At 35.4% G+C, this 19,602-nt stretch overlaps 1 protein-coding gene across 1 annotated transcript in view; it reads left to right on the plus strand.

The window, feature by feature from the left end:
- The window catches only part of tmc3.L (transmembrane channel like 3 L homeolog), a 38,073-nt gene extending 19,300 nt beyond the window's left edge, over positions 1-18,773 (plus strand). The window contains exons 12-22 of the mRNA XM_041585582.1: positions 1,173-1,245; positions 2,048-2,278; positions 5,011-5,139; positions 6,156-6,223; positions 6,912-7,040; positions 11,278-11,388; positions 12,481-12,606; positions 13,479-13,557; positions 13,630-13,672; positions 14,554-14,815; positions 16,544-18,773. Coding sequence (XP_041441516.1) covers positions 1,173-1,245; positions 2,048-2,278; positions 5,011-5,139; positions 6,156-6,223; positions 6,912-7,040; positions 11,278-11,388; positions 12,481-12,606; positions 13,479-13,557; positions 13,630-13,672; positions 14,554-14,815; positions 16,544-17,372 — 2,080 coding nt within the window. The 3' untranslated portion in view covers positions 17,373-18,773. The remainder of the gene's footprint in view (positions 1-1,172; positions 1,246-2,047; positions 2,279-5,010; positions 5,140-6,155; positions 6,224-6,911; positions 7,041-11,277; positions 11,389-12,480; positions 12,607-13,478; positions 13,558-13,629; positions 13,673-14,553; positions 14,816-16,543) is intronic.
- The last annotated feature ends 829 nt before the right edge of the window (positions 18,774-19,602 follow it).

Here is a 19,602-nt window from a genome sequence, read left to right on the forward strand (position 1 = left end):
GGAGGCGAAAGGTAGCGAAGTTGCGCTAGCGTTAATTTGTCAAGGAAAGCGCAGTTACGCTAGCGATGCCTAATTTGCATACGGCGCAAAGTTAAAGTACAATGGACGTATATGTAGCAGCAAATACATTACACTACACAAGCCTGGGAAAGCTTCATAAAATAAAATAGAGGTGTTATATTGCCCTACACATGTGGCCACTGTATAGTTTAGGTGCCATATGTTAGGAAATGTAGGGGGGAAGGAGGGTACCCCCAAAAAAATGTACGATCTTTTTCAGCCTATCACCCTTAAAAAAGGAAAAGACGCCAGCGTTTTTTAGGACTTAGAAAAAAATTCAACTTTTTTGAAGCAATCCCTATCTACTCTATTGCACTTCGCCTGGTCTGAGGTGGTGAAGGCAAGTCTGGCGCAAGAGGTAATGTTCAGTAAAATGCGCAAATTAGTGAATTAACGTAGTTACGTCCCTTCGTCATAGTGCAACTTCGCCTGGCGTAAGGGTGCGAAGTAGCGCTAGAGTAGGTCCACTTCGCTAGCGAATTTACGCCAGCACCCGTTAGTAAATCGGCGAAGTAATGAAATGACGTCACGCTGGCGAATTTGCGCTAGCGTTAGGCGCTTCACACTTTAGTGAATTTGCCCCCAAGTACCAAGCATTCTGGATAACAGGTCCCATACCTATACTGTTTTATTATTACAGAGAAAACAGAAATCACTTTTAAAAATTTTGATGTCTAAAGGAGACAGCCTTTCCGTAATTCTGAGCTTTCTGGATAATGGGTTTCCGGATAACGGATCCCATACCTGTATATGTGTTTTTACGCACATAGCATTTATTTGTAAATGCATTTAAAAACTGCTTGTGTGTAAGAGCCCTAACCATTTCAAAGTGTGACATTGTTTTTAAAAACAAAACACCTTGTTTTGTGGGAATAATAAGGTTATATATTTTAAGATGGCTAGAAGAAATACATACCTTCTGGGTGAAATTATGTCTAATTAGCCACTTAGGTTCTTTAATCCCAAACAACATTTGACTCAACATTCAGCAACTAATTTGGTGCAGATAAAAAAAGTGTACATCTTATCTCTTTTAAGTACAGATGCAGGCCCAACTATAAGAACAAACTATTGTATTTATATTCTAATGATATTATTCATTTTATTTTCAGGGTGCTTGTGTTATACCTTGGTAATCTCTACAGTTTAATAATTGCCCTGCTGGACAAAGTGAATAGCATGAGTGTAAGTAATACACGATTATAAAATATTAAATATTTTTAAGTTATGCATCCATGGCATATATTGATTAAAAATCAACTGGAGAGGAAACCTCAAATCTGAAAATTCTGCTATAGCCAATCTGACCAAGCATAGGATGGTGGGTAAAAACCTGGACAGAAATGTATATTTATGCCTCCATGATGTATCATGAATGTAGTTAACAACATATGTTTAGAAATAGGGACAATGGACACAACTCTTTCTGGTTCTTTTTGGCGAGGGGGGGAGCTTTTAGTAGCAGAGGCTTAAACATTCTAGTTCAAGTTTTATCATTTGTTTCTTGCAGTTTGTAAAATATAAATAAGTCCTTGATTTCTCAACCTTACTTTTTCTCCATACTGCAAATAACTCAACCATGCTATGTGTCAGTAGTGCCCTGCAATTAGATGTTAGAGCAGGTGAAAACTGTCAGTGACTCACAAAATGAGCATGGAGGTTGCATCTGGGAAAAATATATTAGGGGGATTTGCTAATAAATTTTTAAATGTATAAACCACGTCACAAAAAAAATAATAAAAAAATATTTCTGAAAAGTTGTTATTAAACATCCAATACAGGTTGGGGATTTTAAAATAGCAATGCCCCCTTTAAAATGTTGCTTAAAGTAGATTTGGACTTAAAGCATATCATGTAAATCCATAAAAATGTGAATATATTGCAAAATGAAAAACATGATCTAATATATATAATATATCAATCAGGGATTAGTATATTTTGATTATTTTTTCCACTATGTGATTGCAATATTTAATGTATTTTTCAGAACAGTACTAATGATACCTCCACAGACTTGGCCCCAATGTATGCCACAAAAGCATACACCATGTCTTCTACAGTTGATCCTGCCTGGGACATGAACAGGACCGCAACCCTTGCTTTAGAAATAGATCTGAACATGACAAAACCCATGCAATCAACCAACTGGACATTATCTCCTGTTGCCTCAGTCATCCCAGCTGCAAAAAATGAGTGTTGGGAAACCTATGTTGGACAGGTAGGACCTGAAATTCAAGCTGTGACTTTTTAAAGTGAAAAGTCTGATATAACAGCAAATAGTAAACCGTGTTTTCATCACTGAAAACTTTACTTTTGTTTATATAGGGTAAGGAAGTTTTCTCACAGACAGCAGTCAGTGGATCCTTAGGCTTAAACCTAGCCTTTCAGAAACGCAGGGTGACTTCTCTGCCCAACTTCTTAACAAATAAATATATATTTCTATACAATTGCAAATATCTTTGTAAGAATATCTATCAACATTGCCGGTTTGTATCCAAAAATATTTTTCCTTAATATGTTAAGATCATTATTAAAATTATATATTAGACTATTACCCAGTTGGGATATAAGGCAGGCTTTTAACCTTCTACTGGGTAACTATACCCCAATTATGTGAGTTGCTGACATGCAGGCTCAATGTTAATTTTAGAAGCACCTCCTACTTAATTTATTACTCCCAGCATTTGCATTGGTCATACCCTATAAATTAAAATAATTATATATAGAACACTGTTTTGTTTAATATTCAAAAAAGCACGAATGCTGACTTATTTTTAAAAAGTCATATAAAAATTGCAATATAATCACTAAATAATTGCTGTAAAAAATATAATACAGGAAGTGATGTGATGTATTCAATCTACTTGTCTAGGAATTATATTTTGACTCCCACAGGCTCAATATTGGTCATACCAACATAAGGCGTTTGCACAGCCTCAGTTAATGCTTTAAATTTCATATTTGGGATTTCCAATTCCTTCAAAGCTAAAAAATATGAAATAGCATAAAAATCAGTTTATGCTAGCAGCAGGACCCTCAACAGAAACCACAATTACATAATCCACCAGTTACAATACAAAGCATGACACATAATTCAGAAATGAGAGGAAATAAAATCCAGATCAAGTCCCACAAGGCTAATAAAGTCAATAGCATTGAGAGCATATCTGGAAAATGAACAAGTTATCTCATTTAGGAACTAAGAAATAAATAAGATTTGCTTAATAATGGAGATATAGATAGATTACTTTATGGGGCAAATTTACTTATGGTCGAATATCGAGGGTTAATTAACCCTTCCCCATAAGCTAACATTGACTTCGGTATGTTTTTAAAGAGACAGTACTTCGACTATCAACTAGATTTTTAGTTGGAATCGTTCGAGTGGAAGTCATAGTTGAAGGTCGAAGTAGCCCATTCGATGGTCGAAGTAGCCAAAAAAAACATTCGAAATTCGAAGTTTTTTTTATTCTATTCCTTCACTCGAGCTAAGTAAATGGGCCCCTATGTGTCACATGCAAAGCTAACAAGTACAACCAGTAGTGAAATATATCCTGATAATTCCAAGACTGTGTAGTTTTTAATAGTAATATACTAGTGCACAAGAAAAGTAAGGAGTGCAATGGTGCTTAAAGAAGAAGAAAAGGGGTAGCTAAATGTTAGGCATGCACAGTTGAACAAAATAGTTTACTTTTTAGTTAAAGTTCGGCAAGTGCAGTTTTCTGCTGATAGTATCACCAGCCCGGGGTTTCAGGTAAGTCAATACAATCACTTGGGGTTGCCTAAGATTTGGCATCCCCAAGTGCTGCAAGCCTTTCCTTCTCCTTTAAAGGAATTGTTCAGTGTAAAATTAAAAACTGGATAAATAGGCTGTAAGAAATAAAAAAAAATTCAATATAGTTTGCCAAAAATGTAATCTATAAAAGTTGGTGTGACCAGATGTCTAACATAACAGTAGGTTTGTAATCATGGATGTAGAAAGTATGGAGCAAATGACTAAGTACACATTCTTACAGAGCACCTGTATTTAGTATAATAGTATTAGAAACACAACTACCAACTCTCACCAGCTGTGATCTTCCCATTAAAACCCCACATACACAAGTGACTATTTAGTCCTAGATCTATCAACAGTTTATATGGAACTATTGGTTTAAAGGCTGAAGCACTCAATAGTAGCCTCCAATCATTTCCAAGTTTCTTGTTCACATGTTGAGAGTTGAATGTCATAAAACATAGCATCCTCTGTGGATCTATTTGAGCAATAAGCAAAATGCATTGGGTCAGCATTACAAGGGATGACAGATGTAATAACATTCTTAATAAGACTTTCAAACACCAGGCACTAGATATCTATTTGAATTAAAATTCAATTACACTGTTAAATCCACAGTTAAACTTTATGACTGATTGCCCTGAAGTCATAAAAATATTCCATCTACAGTATATATGTATGCATACAATTTTAAGACCCAAGGAAGCAAAAGGTTGCTTCTTTGATGCTTATTTGATATAGGACAGCCTTTTATTATTTTCAGGGTCAAAGGTCGGCATTACTATCTAGCGTTTCCCTTTCAGGCCCAAAACATGGTTTATTTGCAAATACTAGGCTGATTATTAAAGAAAGGTGCCTACCATATTCCCAGACCAGCTGAAATAGCATCTTATTTGAGATAGCCCCATAGAAGGGGCTATGATTAATCTAATATTTTTTTCTGTTAATCTCATATATTTTATCAAATTAGGTTCAATAACAATTAGTGCTCAATCCCAAAGAGATTGATTCAGAACAAAACCAAAGGAACACAACAGATGTGTGCCTTTTAGGACTAGGGTTAGGTAGGCCACAGCATTCTAGATGAGTCCACAGTTGCTTTGATTTTAGACTTGCCAACCTAGAAAGCAATTCAAGGTGTGCAATTATTTAACTTCAACCTATGTTTACTCCAGGAAATGCTGAAGTTATCAATTATCGACATGATTTTCACAGTAGCGAGTATACTTCTGATTGATTTCTTTCGTGGACTGTTTGTGCGATATTTGAGTGATTGCTGTTGCTGGGATCTGGAGAGCAAGTTTGTGAGTACTAGATTTTATTTAAAAGTGTTTAATATTTAGAACTAAATCTGTTCTCTTCATTTAGTCATTAAGGGGCAGATTTATCAAGGGTCGAAGTGAATTCGAGGGAATTTTCGAAGTAAAAAAAATTGAAATTCAAAGTAATTTTTTGGATACTTCGACCATCGAATAGGATACTATGACTTCGAATTTACTTCGACTTCGATTCGAAGTAAAAATTGTTAGAATATTCGACCATTCTATAATCAAAGTACTGTCTCTTTAAAAAAACTTCGACTTCAATACTTCGCCAAATTAAACCTGCCGAAGTGCTATGTTAGCCTATGGAGACCTTCTACAACATTTTTCTAAGTCTTTACACATCGAATAAAAATTCTTCGATCATACGCTAAAATCGTTGGAATCGTTTGATTCTAACGATTTAATCATTCGATTGAACAATTTTTATTCGACCGCAGGATTGCCAAATTTGCTGAAAAAACTTGGAATTCGATATTCGAATTAGAAGTTTTTTAATTCGATGGTCGAATTTCAAAGTTTTTTGTACTTTGAAATTCGGCCTTTGATAAATCTGCCCCTAAGACTTGGCACTACTTAATAAGTTAGACAGTAACACACAGTCATGCAGCAAAGTACCTGTTTCCAGTTTACACTTGCTTGTGTAATCACATTGATACTGAGCCCACTCAGTTTTGGTGCCTGTCTAAAGCCAGCTTTGGAAACAAGGTGTTTCAAGGATATGTTTATACATGTATATAGTAAATCTTTTCCATAAGGTTTGTTTGTTAATGTTATTAGTGGTTCTTTCATATAAGGTATATATATATATATATATATATATATATATATATATATATATATATATATATATATATATATATATACAGTATAGATATATTTTATATTTCTGATCTAGTCTGACTTCTCATCTTTTAAAATACTTAATTTTGTAATGTTCCTGCTTCAAATAAAACATATTTTTGCCTATTTTTCTTAATTGTGTTCAATACACTTAGCCAGAGTATGGAGAATTCAAAATTGCTGAGAATGTCCTGCATCTAGTCTACAATCAAGGAATGATTTGGTATGTTTTTGCGTTGCAAACATAGATAACTAAGAAAATAATGTTTAAAGTAACTTTCTCAGACAGTGGCAGCACCAGCCAAATGTATAGCTGTTATTATAGTTACATCATTTAAAAAAAGACCAAAGTCCATCAAGTTCAACCTCTCCAAATGAATACCACTGCACATATAGTCACATACCTATACAGACCTAGCACTCACATATACAAACTACATATACAAATACCTATACTAACTAACTGTGGATCTTAAGATAGCCTTGTTCAAGAAATCATCCAAGCCACTCTTAATGGCATTAATAGAATCTGCCATAACAACATCACCAGGCAGGGCATTCCACAACCTCACCATGAAGAACCACTTATGCTGCTTCACGTGAAAGTTATTTTCCTCTAGTCTAAAGGGGTGGCATCTGGTGCATTGATCTCTTTTATGTGAAAAAAGATCCCCCGCTTTCTCTCTATAATGGTCTCTAATGTACTTGTAAAGTGTAACCAAGCCCCTTCACAGGCACATTTTCTCTGGAGAAAACAATCCCAACATTGACAGTCTTTCCTCGTAGTTTAATTCTTCAATTCCTTTTTCCAGTCTCTGTACTCTCCAGCTCATTAATATAATTTGTAATGAAACTGTTAGCAGTGTGTAAGATCAGATAAAAGGAAAAACTAATATTCTTTAACCTTTCAGGATGGGTGCTTTTTTTTCCCCCTGCCTTCCAGCATTCAACGTTTTCAAATTAATAGGGTTGATGTATTTGAGAAGCTGGGCGGTACTGACGTGCAATGTTCCACATCAGCAAGTCTTCAGAGCTTCAAGGTCAGTAAGACGAACCATAGTGTAAAAAACACATTTCAGCAATATCCATGCACAGTTATACTGAGCCAATTAATAGTCATTTGAGATATACAGTATCTTAACACAACATCAGCTTGCATGGAAGTCTTATATTTTTTCCATAAAATAATTGCACCAAGTGTTAAAAGTAATACATTTCAAGATGCAACATCAGGTAGTGATGACTTTACCCCAGAAGATATTCAGAATATATAAAGACATCTAGGGGCAGATTAATCAAGGGTCGAATTTAGAACTAATTTGAGTTTTTTTGAACTCCCATAATTTTGAATAAAAAAAAGACCAACTGAAATTTATTTAAAGAAATCAAAGTTTTTTATAGGGTGAATAGGCTGTATTCGATCATTCGAATCGAAGTAAGATCGTATTCCATTCGAAGTATTTAAAAAAAAAAAAACTTTGATTTTTCAAAGTCCACCAATTGACTCCAAATAGGTTCTAGGAGGTCCCCTCAAACAGCAATTCGGCAGGTTTGAGATGGTGAACGGTCAGACAGTACATGATAAATTTCGATATTCGAATTTTTGCTTTTTGTTTCACATTCGAAACAAATTTGGACTATTCCCTAGTCGAAGTACACAAAAATAGCTCGAAATTTGAATTTTTTTATTTCCAATTTTCAATTTGACACTTGTGGGCAGATTTATCAAGGGTCAAATTTCAAAGTTAAAAATACTTCCAAATTCGACCATCGAATTGAAATACTTCGACTTTGAATATCGAAGTCTACGTTTTTTTCATTGAATTTGGGTATCCTGCGGTCGAAGTAAAATTGTTCGATCGAACGATTCGAAGGATTTTAGCGATCGATCAAGCGATTTTTACTTCGACTTCCAAAAACTTAGAAAAATGCTCTAGAAGGTCTCCATAGGCTAACATAGCACTTCGGCAGGTTTAATTTGGTGAAGTATTGAGGTTGAAGTTTTTTTAAAGAGACAGTACTTCAATTATCGAATGGTTGAATATTCGAACGATTTTACTTCGAATCGAATTCGAAGTAGAAGTCGTAGTATCCTATTCGATGGTCGAAGTATCCAAAAAATTACTTTGAATTTGAATTTTTTTACTTCGAAAATTCCCTCGAATTCACTTCGACCCTTGATTAATCTGCCCCTTGATAAATCTGCCCCATAATGCACAAAAGAGAGGGCAGCATAAAATAGGGAGACATAGGTGGTTAGTACTAAACCTTGAATGCAAAAATCACAAAAAATGTGTGTTTTTTTATAAAATCTGACTTTTAAAAAATCACAAATTTTTCGGAATTTATTAAACCCCAAGGATGGAAAAGTCCAAATCTGAAAATCCGGCATCTCAGACCTGTTGAATTTGCATATAAGTCAATAGGAGAAGTCCCAATGATTTTTGATGTGCGCTGGGTTTTGTGCAATACCCCAAAGTTTTCGGGTGAAAATTCCAAAAAAATCGTGAAAATCGGATGAAAGAAATCCAAAAAAAACCTGAAAATCTGATTTTTTTTTCTTGCAAAGCAAATTTTCGGGAAAGTTTAATAATAAATAAGCGTAAAAAACCTGAGCGGATTTGATCAGAGTTTGTAGCAGAAAATATTGAGATAAATTCAGACTTTGATAAATAACCCCCTAAATCTTTGCACCTCTGTAACTTGGCTGAAAATTGTACATAGCCTTCAAAATATAGTTTAAGACGGATAAGTGAAAGGAAAAGTGCTGGACCTAGGGGAAAATTTAAAAATGTGACCTATGGAATTTTAAAGCACTCCAAGTTGTTTGAATTGTTTCACAAGTTCCACTGTTTTTATTATGTGTAAATCAAAACCATTCATCACATTGTGCAAATTTTTTAAGTTAAACTTTTGTTTTTTAATGCAAGCACTAGAGGATTTTGAGTGTTTCCTGCATCTCTCATAAAAATAAATTGAATAACATATTTTGAGTAATTGACCCACAGGGATTCCACATTGTGTTGTGTCTGATGACAAATCTTTCATATGGTTTACACATCAGATTTTTGTATTGGTACCATTATTTTTCAAAGCTGCAACTACATCTAACTTGTAGGCCATGATCTGTCAATCCAACACCATTGTACAAAATCTCCTGTGTAGTTTAGCTCTTACAAAGTTAATAGTATGAGCATTGATGTTCAGTAGGGATTAGGACATGACCTTCCATTACTGATGTTTTCAGCTACCAGCTAACGTTATTAAACACAGAGCATGCATCCCCAATCTATTCTCCCCAGAAAACACATGTGCCACTAGCCTTAGTTAGCAGCTGCTCACTGCTTTCCAACTGGAACAAACTTGGAGCCACTTCACATGTAGGTGCAGCTCTGAAAAATTGGAAAACAGCACCTTTTCTGATAAATGTATACCAGTTCCATTAGCTTGCACTGCATCATAGAAAATATTGGATCTTGTTTCAAATGTACCTTAAAGGGATTCTAAAATGCATCAGTTAATAGAGCTCCTCCTGCAGAATCCTGCACAGAAATCCATTTTGGGTTTTTTTATATTTAATTTTGAAATCTCACATGGGGCTATATATGTTGTCAGTTTCGTGACTTTTGCTCTGATAAACTTCAGTGGCTTTTTACTGCTGCTGCACTGCAAGTTGGAGTGATTTATTCCCTCTCCCTTTCCCCCAGCAGCCCTTCAACAAAACAATGGGACAGCTAAATTGCAGTAGTGCTTTCAGTTAAATTGAGTAAGAGAAAGAACATCCTGTCTGAAAGTAGTTTCATTGTGAAGTGCTTTCTGAAAGCACAGGATCAGGCAAAATGACCTGAGATGGCTGTCTACACACCAATATTACTAAATACAATTATTTATTGGTTCAAGAATAACATTTTAAATAGCAGAATTAATTACATGCAATATAGTAATAAAAATAAAATCATGACAGTATCCCTTTAATTCACAATTTGGTACCTACTCGGCATTGCCAATGGCTCTGATTATGGCTTCTGGTATCATGTAGTAGCAGGCTTCTGTATTTAGCTATTACACTTACTTTTCTCTACTAGGTTTTGAATGCCAGTGCATTATACATTATACAAGTATTGTCAAATTGTATTGGTATAGTGTGCAATCTAACATGTAGAAAAGTAAAAAAAAAAAATAGGTTAGGGCTGCCATCAAAGGGTATGGGGGCTGTTGTTATTTTTTTTAATTATTATTACAAAAGATCTGAGCCCATTTCACTGACAAAGGATGCTTTGCAGGAAGGCTGGTTAGCTAGTGGGCAGCTTTATTAACTTAGGTGACTTACATATAAACTTAAGTAACAAGTTATGTAACAAACAATTACACATATGTTGAGCACCTTGTGGCCTTTATTAAAATTTATTTTCAGTGGCCTACATTACATCAAATATAGGATTGAACAGAGATTGTGGTCTGGCCTGACTGTGGGGTTCCACTGACCACCAATGAATTCACAACTATTAATACGAACTACTTATTATGGAGTAACATCAGCTGTTTGTATTGAACTTTTCAGCAGTACAATAACATATTATTGGGCCCAACAACAAGATCATGGGGGTTCTAAACTTTGGGAATGAGACAATTTCCATGAACATATTTTATCAGCCAAAGTCCCACTAGGACCCATATAGTTTCCAGAACAGTTGCAGTGTCTATTTACCGTACTCTATAGTTACATCCCTAAATTTGTATCATGATAGCTATGGTTGAAAAAAATCCATCAAAATGAATCTTTTGTCCTAGTAAAACCTAAATTAGTACTCGCTAATATTTTGGGGTGTGGTCATTAACTTTTGGTACTATGCGTTTGTGTTCATGAGGGCAGTGGCGTAACATGTTACTGGGCCCCACAGCAAATTAATTTTAGGGCCCCCAACATATCCATAGATTTTCCTGTTTTACTAATATATGTTGAAACTGCTAATTATTTGGGCCTCATGGGGCCCCAATACCTCCTGGGCCCCCCTGCAGCCACAGTGTCTGCTTTCTCTGCAGTTACGCGCCTGCATGAGGGTGCTCCAGACAAATAACTTGTATTTCTGATGGTGGCCCTGGCTTTACACGCCAGGGCCACCTTGGCCCCTTGTGCCAAGAAAATGACAGTGCTCTTACATGAAGAACTACAAATGTCCTGGTAAATTACTAAAGCTGAGCAGGCCTTTAAATCCTAGTTGCATATTCACCCTGAAGCTTGCATGGAAAAGTTATTCTTTTTTTTTTCTTTTGTAGATCTAATAATTTTTATTTGGCTATGTTGTTGTTCATGCTGTTCCTGTGTATGCTGCCAACAGTCTTTGCTATAGTAAGATATAAGCCATCGATAAACTGTGGGCCATTTAGGTAAGTTAGCATTCTTATTATAAATTATTATTATTTTTTTAAAAACCCAAGATATTGCGCAGTGTAGTACAATAAATGAATGTATCCACCCACAGGTAGTATATGTATTCCAGTTCAGACTATTAGACTGTTAAGTCAATTGGTATTGATGCACTTGTTTTGAGATCCAGCAGCTTGATGTGATTTCAGTCCATTAGACTACAATTGAACATAATCTTCAGTGTGCATAAGTCCTTGGTATTTTTAAGCATGGTAGTTTGAAGTACACTAAACTGTTTTTGTTGTGTTGCTAATAAACTAAGGGGACTGTTATTAAGATGGTAGAGTATGAAAAAAGATTTTATTTTATTTTTTTACTGCCTACCAAAGAATATCAAAAAGTATTGCAAGTCTTACTATCATTATGAAATGCCCAATGTACAACATTTATAAAACAGTAATTTTACAATAAAGTCTTTACTACAACTATAAGGGCACAATCATATCACAGGTACTTAATATATGCCAGCATGTGCCAATATACCTCTACACATTAGGTTTGAATTACATTAATTAGTGTTTTCGTGCCACATTTGTAAATGCCTTCCTACACTGAACATTCTAGTCAAAGCATGGCATACTAAAATAAATTTCTTTGGTGGGGGGATTACAGATCTGAGTTATATCAGTCCCAAACAGAATACACACATTGTATACCCAATTTACAGTATTATTTTGAGAAATTAAATATTTAATTTGAAGATTTGTTAATCTTAAAATGAATAGGCTAATTTAAGGATTGATCCATTTTACCTATCTAACCACATTCAGTGTCTGTAAACATGTATTTGTATCTTAGAAATATTAACAGAAATATTAATTTACATAATTTCACCTACTACTCTCCAACAGACATCAAATTGTACACAACAGAGTTTTATTAACAAAAATGTATAATCGTAATTATTTATAATGGATAAAAAATGTTACTAGTAGCTATGAATTTACTCAGAGATCTAAGACCCGTTTCTCTGCCTGAATGGGTAACTCCATTCATCACACAAGGTGTTCTATTCTCAAGCTATTTCATTTCTTCCTCTAATCTCTCTGCAGTGGACAAGAGAAGATTTATGATGTTATTTCAGAGACCATAGAGACAGATTTTCCAGCTTGGTTTAACAAAGTTATGAGTTATGTCAGCAGCCCAGTTGTGGCCCTCCCCGCATTGCTGCTTCTTTTGTAAGTGTTACTACTTCAGCTATACCATCTTTTATTTAATTTGATTTTTAACAGGCAGAACCATACACTTTCATATAAATATGTACTGTACTTACAAAAAAAACTCTCTACACTGTATTCTTCCAGGATGCGGCTAATTCAGAATTTGGTGATTTGACCCAATGCCAAATCCTAAATATAAATATTGGAATTGAAAAATAAATTTAATCAGAATTGCCGGCTGGCACAATACCCGCGTGACCCCATGGGTCAGACGCGTTCGAGCCGACCTCGCTGCTCCTCTTGCGGGTCGCAGGCGGATTCGGACTCTTCTGCCTGCTCTCCCTGCCCAAGACCTTAAACTGCCGACTTACAACTTCCTGTTTTATAGGCCGTCCCTTTTGTGATGTCATCACCGGGGCTGTGCAGGTCTATAAATGGATGCGGGAAGAAGGTGAGGGTCGGGTGGGTGCAGGTCCAGGTGGAGGTTTTCTTGACTCGCACATCACTATTCCCCAGGGCTTAGTAAGCTTAGGTTTAATGTTGTCACATTTCCAAGAACTGATTCTCCTCTAATACTAGTCCATTTGTTTTGCTATTAAATATCTGTACAGTAGCTGTTTAGCCAGCTAAACATGTTAAAATGAAAGCTCAACTGCTGCACTTAAAACTAAAAGGAGAGGACACAGCCACCTTGCTGGTTCTGCACTAAGCGCAGTCCTTGTATGGGGCTGGAGCAGTTCATAAAATACACTTTCCTGTATAAATGGTGGTGTTCAACAGATCTGATTAACTGTTTAATTATGTCTTATTATTTCAAACTTCTTACACAACAAGACAGCTCTAATGTGTATATCTTATTCTAAGAACTGCTTAATGTATTTTTTTTTCAGTATGTTAATTTACTACCTTCAGAGTATTGCAAGATCGCTGAAATTCACTAACAATCAGCTAAGAACAAAGCTACACACTGTAAGTACAGGACTTTCTGCCCAAAGCACAGCAAGAGAAATGTAATGTTATCCCTCTTTTCTTTTTTTAAAGGAAAGAATTGAAGACAAGAAGAAAGTTTTCCAAATGGCTATAGGTAGGTTTTATCTGAAGCAATATCTACCTAATTTATCAGGACAGTTTACAGTCACTTTATATTTCTATAAGGTAAAATATTCTGCCAGTTAAACATTTGCATCACAGATTTCTGTTTATTCCTGTGTATAGAAACAGACTGCTCTCATGAGTAAACCTCTTTGGAAGACTCAGTGAATCTGTACATTCTAGTGGCTTAGTAATCACAAAAATTGCAGACTACTTTTTGTAAGGTTTACCAATAGCTCCTCACAGAATTTCATATGTTCATGTTTCAAGTTCCATTTTATATAGACATATTTATACGGGGACAAAGGGAAATACTCTCCTTATAAAAGATCAAGGCAAATTAGCAATATTTACTACTTCAGCACACATTGAAGGTTACCAATGTTTTTATTAGATATTTATACGTTTTTAAATCAGCAGGACAAGAAGGTAATTGTTGAAAGTGCCATGGAATGTAGTGGAACACTGGAATTCCATTATTTCAATTGGATTTCAATATTTTACAAATTATAATGTGGTTGTAAAATATCACAATGAAGAGCATACAGTATGTGTTGACCATATCTGAGACAAATAATAAAACTAGGAGTCTATATGGAACACTAGGTTAAGTAGACAAGGAGTTTATAAGGACCACTGCACATGTACTCTAGCCCACAATAAATTATTTGAAATACACATACTCTCAAGGTTTACCTTATTAAATATAAAGGGTAGAATATTTGGTTGTTTTTCAGAATATACATGGGGGATCAATAGCATAATCCCAGGATTGTGCCAGGACTGTTTTTTAAAGGGTTGGATTTGGTTGGCTAAACTTTTTAGTCTAAGTAAACATGGAATTACAATACTTTCAATGTCTTTGTATCCTAGCCCGGCTGCAAAATAAAGATGGAACTGAAAAAAAACTAGAACCAGACAGTGATATAATCAGTCAGGAATCGTCTGCACATTCATCAACTCCAAGAAAAAATGGCAGTGTGGTGAATTTTGAATCTCCTGTTAGCAAAGGCGGTAGAATACAAACAATCTCACAGTCAGCATCTCGTGTGGATGTTCCTCAAGCAGCAAGTCTAAATCAGAGTCCTTCTATATCTGGCATGCACAAACAAAGGACAGAGCATTTTTCAAACAGGTATTTGTAATGGCAAAAAACATATGCTGTACAGAAAAGCCAATAACCCAACAAATGCTCCAACCTATGCTTTTTCTAGATAAGAGGTCCTTCTTAATTTGGAGCCCCATAATAAATGGCTTTCAGATAATAGATCCACTTCCATAAAAAGACAAACTGGGACTTTTTTGTAGTGCATTGAGTGGTTTTATTATCTTTCTTCATGAAGACTAGGGAAAACCAGCAATAAAAAAGAAACTTGAGCAACATACCATTTATACATTATATTATGACATACTGTCCTTGGCATCACACTATTAACTAAAGGTTACTCCTTGGGCAAACTCAAGTTAATATTGCACATGAAAGTTCTGGCACCTATGTGGCAGTGACAAATATTGTAAACTACAACACTTAGGGGCCGATTCACTAAGGGTCAAATATCGAGGGTTAATTAACCCTCGATATTCGACTAGGAACTAAAATCCTTCGACTTCGAATATCGAAGTCGAAGGATTTAGTGCAGATAGTTCGATCGAATGATCGAAGGATAATTCCTTCGATCGAACGATTAAATCCTTCGAATCGAACGATTCGAATGATTTAAATCCAACGATCGAAGGAATATCCTTCGATCAAAAAAAGTTAGCCAAGCCTATGGGGACCTTCCCCATAGGCTAACATTGACTTCGGTAGCTTTTAGATGGCGAACTAGGGGGTCGAAGTTTTTTTTAAAGAGACAGTACTTCGACTATCGAATGGTCGAATAGTCGAGCGATTTTTACTACGAATCCTTCGATTCGAAGTCGTAGTCGAAGGTTGAAGTAGCCCATTCGATGATCGAAGTAGCCCATAAAAAACTTCGAAATTCGAAGTTTTTTTACTTCGAATCCTTCACTCGAAGTTAGTGAATCGGCCCCTTATACTCCTATTTCTGTCGGTTAGTTACCAACTTATGGACATTGCAAGCTCTCTCTTTAATTGTAGCTGTATTGTGTGTTTATATGTATTTTATTATTGTATTGACCACTGTTCTATTGTACTACCTGTACAGTGATCCATGCACAAGTAGAGCTATATAAGTATATACATATGATCAATCCACTAGAAAAAAATTCTGATACTCCAGTCTAGCTTCTTGTACCGCCTGTTAAACACATCTAAATTAGGTCTATTCTGCCCTACAATAGTAAAGGGAGCCTGGCCCAGGAGGTAATAAGCCACTATCTATCATCTATGTACAAGACTAAATGATCAGTTTTGCCTTATAATTATCACTTCCTCAAGATAAAAGATCTTCGGAGCAAAGGGCTTTCACAATATCTACATGTAGTTATTTATATATATTACAAAGTCTCTCCAATATATTATCTAGGGAAGCTGATGGTACAATGCATTAATCTATCATTCTTCTTTGTAACATTGTTGTATTTACTATGTTAAGATTTTTCATTCATTTTTCAATAGTTTTTATTGGCATTGATAAATAAACAAATCACCAGAATAACATTATGAACATATAGGATCATGTTACACATATAAATTGAGTTCAAGTTGTATAGGTCAATGTAAAATGTAATATGGTCAATGAAAACTTGTAGTGCCAATAAGGTAATGCAAGTAAACCTTCAAAGTATTGAAGCAGAAAAGAAAAAAAAACAAAAAGAAAAGTAAGAAAAGCAAGCACTGCCATGACTGTCAAAAATAATCTTAAAGTTAATTGTTAAATCCATATTACGATTTTTGCAGGCCCTCAAGTATCAAGCAGAGTACAGTCCATGATGTTGATCGCCAAAAGAACTACAATCCAATATCACATAAAAAGCAAGATCACAATGTTTTCTCTGAACCGCTATTCAGAAAAGGAATAAAGCACAGTAGCCCAAATCATGGAGCTGGAGCACCAAGTTTTGTGGCCAAAAGGCCTCCCACAAGATATTTTATTGTTAATGAACAAGATTCTCGCATGAAGCTTTGTACAACTTCAAAGTTACCAAGACATTTCAGAATGGAAGAGTCTGGAGATATTGTGGAGCTATACCCAAGAAATATCAGAAGATATGTTGTTCAACACCCCCGTCGGCCTTACTCACCCTATTTAAGTGAGGATGAAGAAGATGACTTGCACAGAGTTCTAATGCGTAAGTCTAACAGGCCTCATTCAATGTCAGATCTCCGACATCCACCTCGATTCTATATTGGGGATCGTACAGACAATCAGATATTACCTGGCAGAGATGCATCTAAAATGCAATATAAATCATGGGAAGGCGGCTTCCACCATGAAGGAGAAAAAACACACAATCGCAAAAAGATAAATCATAAAAACATAGATCTTGCTGAGCACTTTGTGGAACGCCACCGCAAAGTAAAATCAAAACACAAGCTTGAACCATACCTAACTGAGTCCGATTCTGTCTCCAATGCATCTAGCAGTGATCAACAAAACAGCGATCAGTACATACAAGTTATCCATAATAAAGACAAATATATAAAAAACAGTGGGAAGCTAACTCGAAAGAAGGCAAAAACTGTGGACTTTTCCCCACTGAACGATCTGATTTGTTCAAATGTCTAAAGCAGTTGAGGGTAAATGTTAAATTTAACTTAATATTCTACTGTAAATTATTGAAAATTCAGAGCTGTTGGTTTATACAGACTCTAAAGCTGGACCATACAAAGGCCAATAAAAGCTGCCAACTCAGTACCTTCACACCAAATTCGGCAGCACCAGCGGGCCTGCCAGACTTGTCTAACCGAAAATTTGCTGGATATCAATCGGGCACAAGTCTCCAATTGGCCTATGGCCAATGATCTGATCAACCGGATTTGGTTCAGCATGTGAGTGGCCGAATAAGTCCCGGAGCCACATGTCTGGCGACCTTGTTTGGTGGCCAGTAGATTGGGGCAATTTAGTAAAGAGTGAATTAGCTGTAAAAATAATTGACAATTTTTTGTCGTCACTCCTCAAAAAAGTACAAAATACAAGTAGTCATTAGGGCACATTTTAATGAAGGTCAAAAAAGCTTTTGTGAAAATACCCCAAAACCTAATTTACTTGTATACATTTTTGTAAACTTTTCTGGAGAACACTGTTTTTACTATATACTGTAATAACTACATCCCATTATATTGTTATCAATTTCTCTTTATTGCAGTATCAGCGTATAACATGACATTCCTGCACATTTGATTTTATTATACCTATAACAATGAGATTTATCTTATTGCTTGCCTCAGCTAAAACATTGCTCAAAATGAGATGCTATTTATGCTGAGATTTATGAAGAATGCTAAAACATCATAGCATATATAATGCAAATAACATGGCAACTATTGGTATGACTGCACAAAATAAAATCTGCTTTTATATTTTACTATTTCTATGGGTAAATAGATGATATTCTCTACATGTAGATTATGACATACAACAATTTTGCACTAAAAAAAATTTGATTTTATATTTTATGATATAAGGGTAGTTTAAGGGTAAACAAAAAGGCCAATAAACCCTACACATTGATACAATAAATATTATTTTTTATAAATGTTCTTTATTTTTTTCTTTTGTACCTTACTTTTTTGTATTAATATTTAAAATTGCCAGATGAACCTTGGATCGTCATGCAGGTAACGACCAATGCTAGAAACAAAATCTTTAGACTGAGACCCTACCAATCAATAAATATTCATTATTCAAATGATCGTAAATCAGAAGAAACCCTCTTCGGGTAATGGCCCATGGGGAGATTTGTCAATCATTGTAAAAATGTGATACCACAGGCGATAAATCACCCGAAATTTTTTTCCCACAGGATATAAATCGTCAGTTGCAATAAATACACATCAGTTTGTTTTCTGAGGTTACCCGAAGTTTCCTTACGAAACAACTTTGGGCGACTTTGGAAAGCCAAAGCGACTTATAAAGCATTTTTATAGAGAATTGTAGTGAAGATTTAATTTCCCTGTGCGCCATTGCCTTTATAGTGCCTGTTCAACATTCAAATGGTAATGATCAGTGTCCACCCCTCTGTACTGCTTTTCACAATATGTTTATCCTGGAGTAATTACTAGTATAGGATCTATTATCCACAATTCTTCGGACCTGGGGTTTTATGCATAAGGGATCCTTCTGTAATCTGGATCACCATACCTTCCCTCTGCTAATATTAAATATTGATTAAATAAACCCAATAATATGGGTTTGACAATATGGATCCATGCAACCTACAGTAGTTAGGATCTAGAACAAGGTGTGGTTTTATAACTGACAAAATAATATTGTATTATTTGCTTAAAAATTTACTTTGTGGGAGATAGCTTTTCTGTCACTTACCACTTCTCCAAATATATTAATGTAGTACAGGTATAGGATCCCTTATCCGGAAACCCGATATCCAGAAAGCTCCGAATTACGGAATGGCTGTCTCCCATAGACTCCATTTTATCTAAATAATCCAAATTTTTAAAAATGATTTACTTTTTCTCTGTAATAATAAAACAGCAGCTTGTACTTGATCCCAACTAAGATATAATTAATCCTTATTTGAAGCAAAACCAGCCTATTGGGTTTATTTAATGTTAAAATGAATTTCTAGTAGGCTTAAGGCATCAAGACCCAAATTACAGAAAAGGATCCATTATCCGGAAAACCCCAGGTCCCGAGCATTCTGGATAACAGGTCCCATACCTGTACTGTGGTTTTTAACATGAAACCCTTTATCAAAGGGCAATGGTTAGCACTGCTGCCTTAGAGTGCAAGAGTCTTTGGCCTTTACCACAAGCTAGAACAAAACAACACACCCAAG

This window comes from Xenopus laevis, chromosome 3L, assembly GCF_017654675.1.
Source record: "Xenopus laevis strain J_2021 chromosome 3L, Xenopus_laevis_v10.1, whole genome shotgun sequence".
Lineage (NCBI taxonomy): Eukaryota > Metazoa > Chordata > Amphibia > Anura > Pipidae > Xenopus > Xenopus laevis.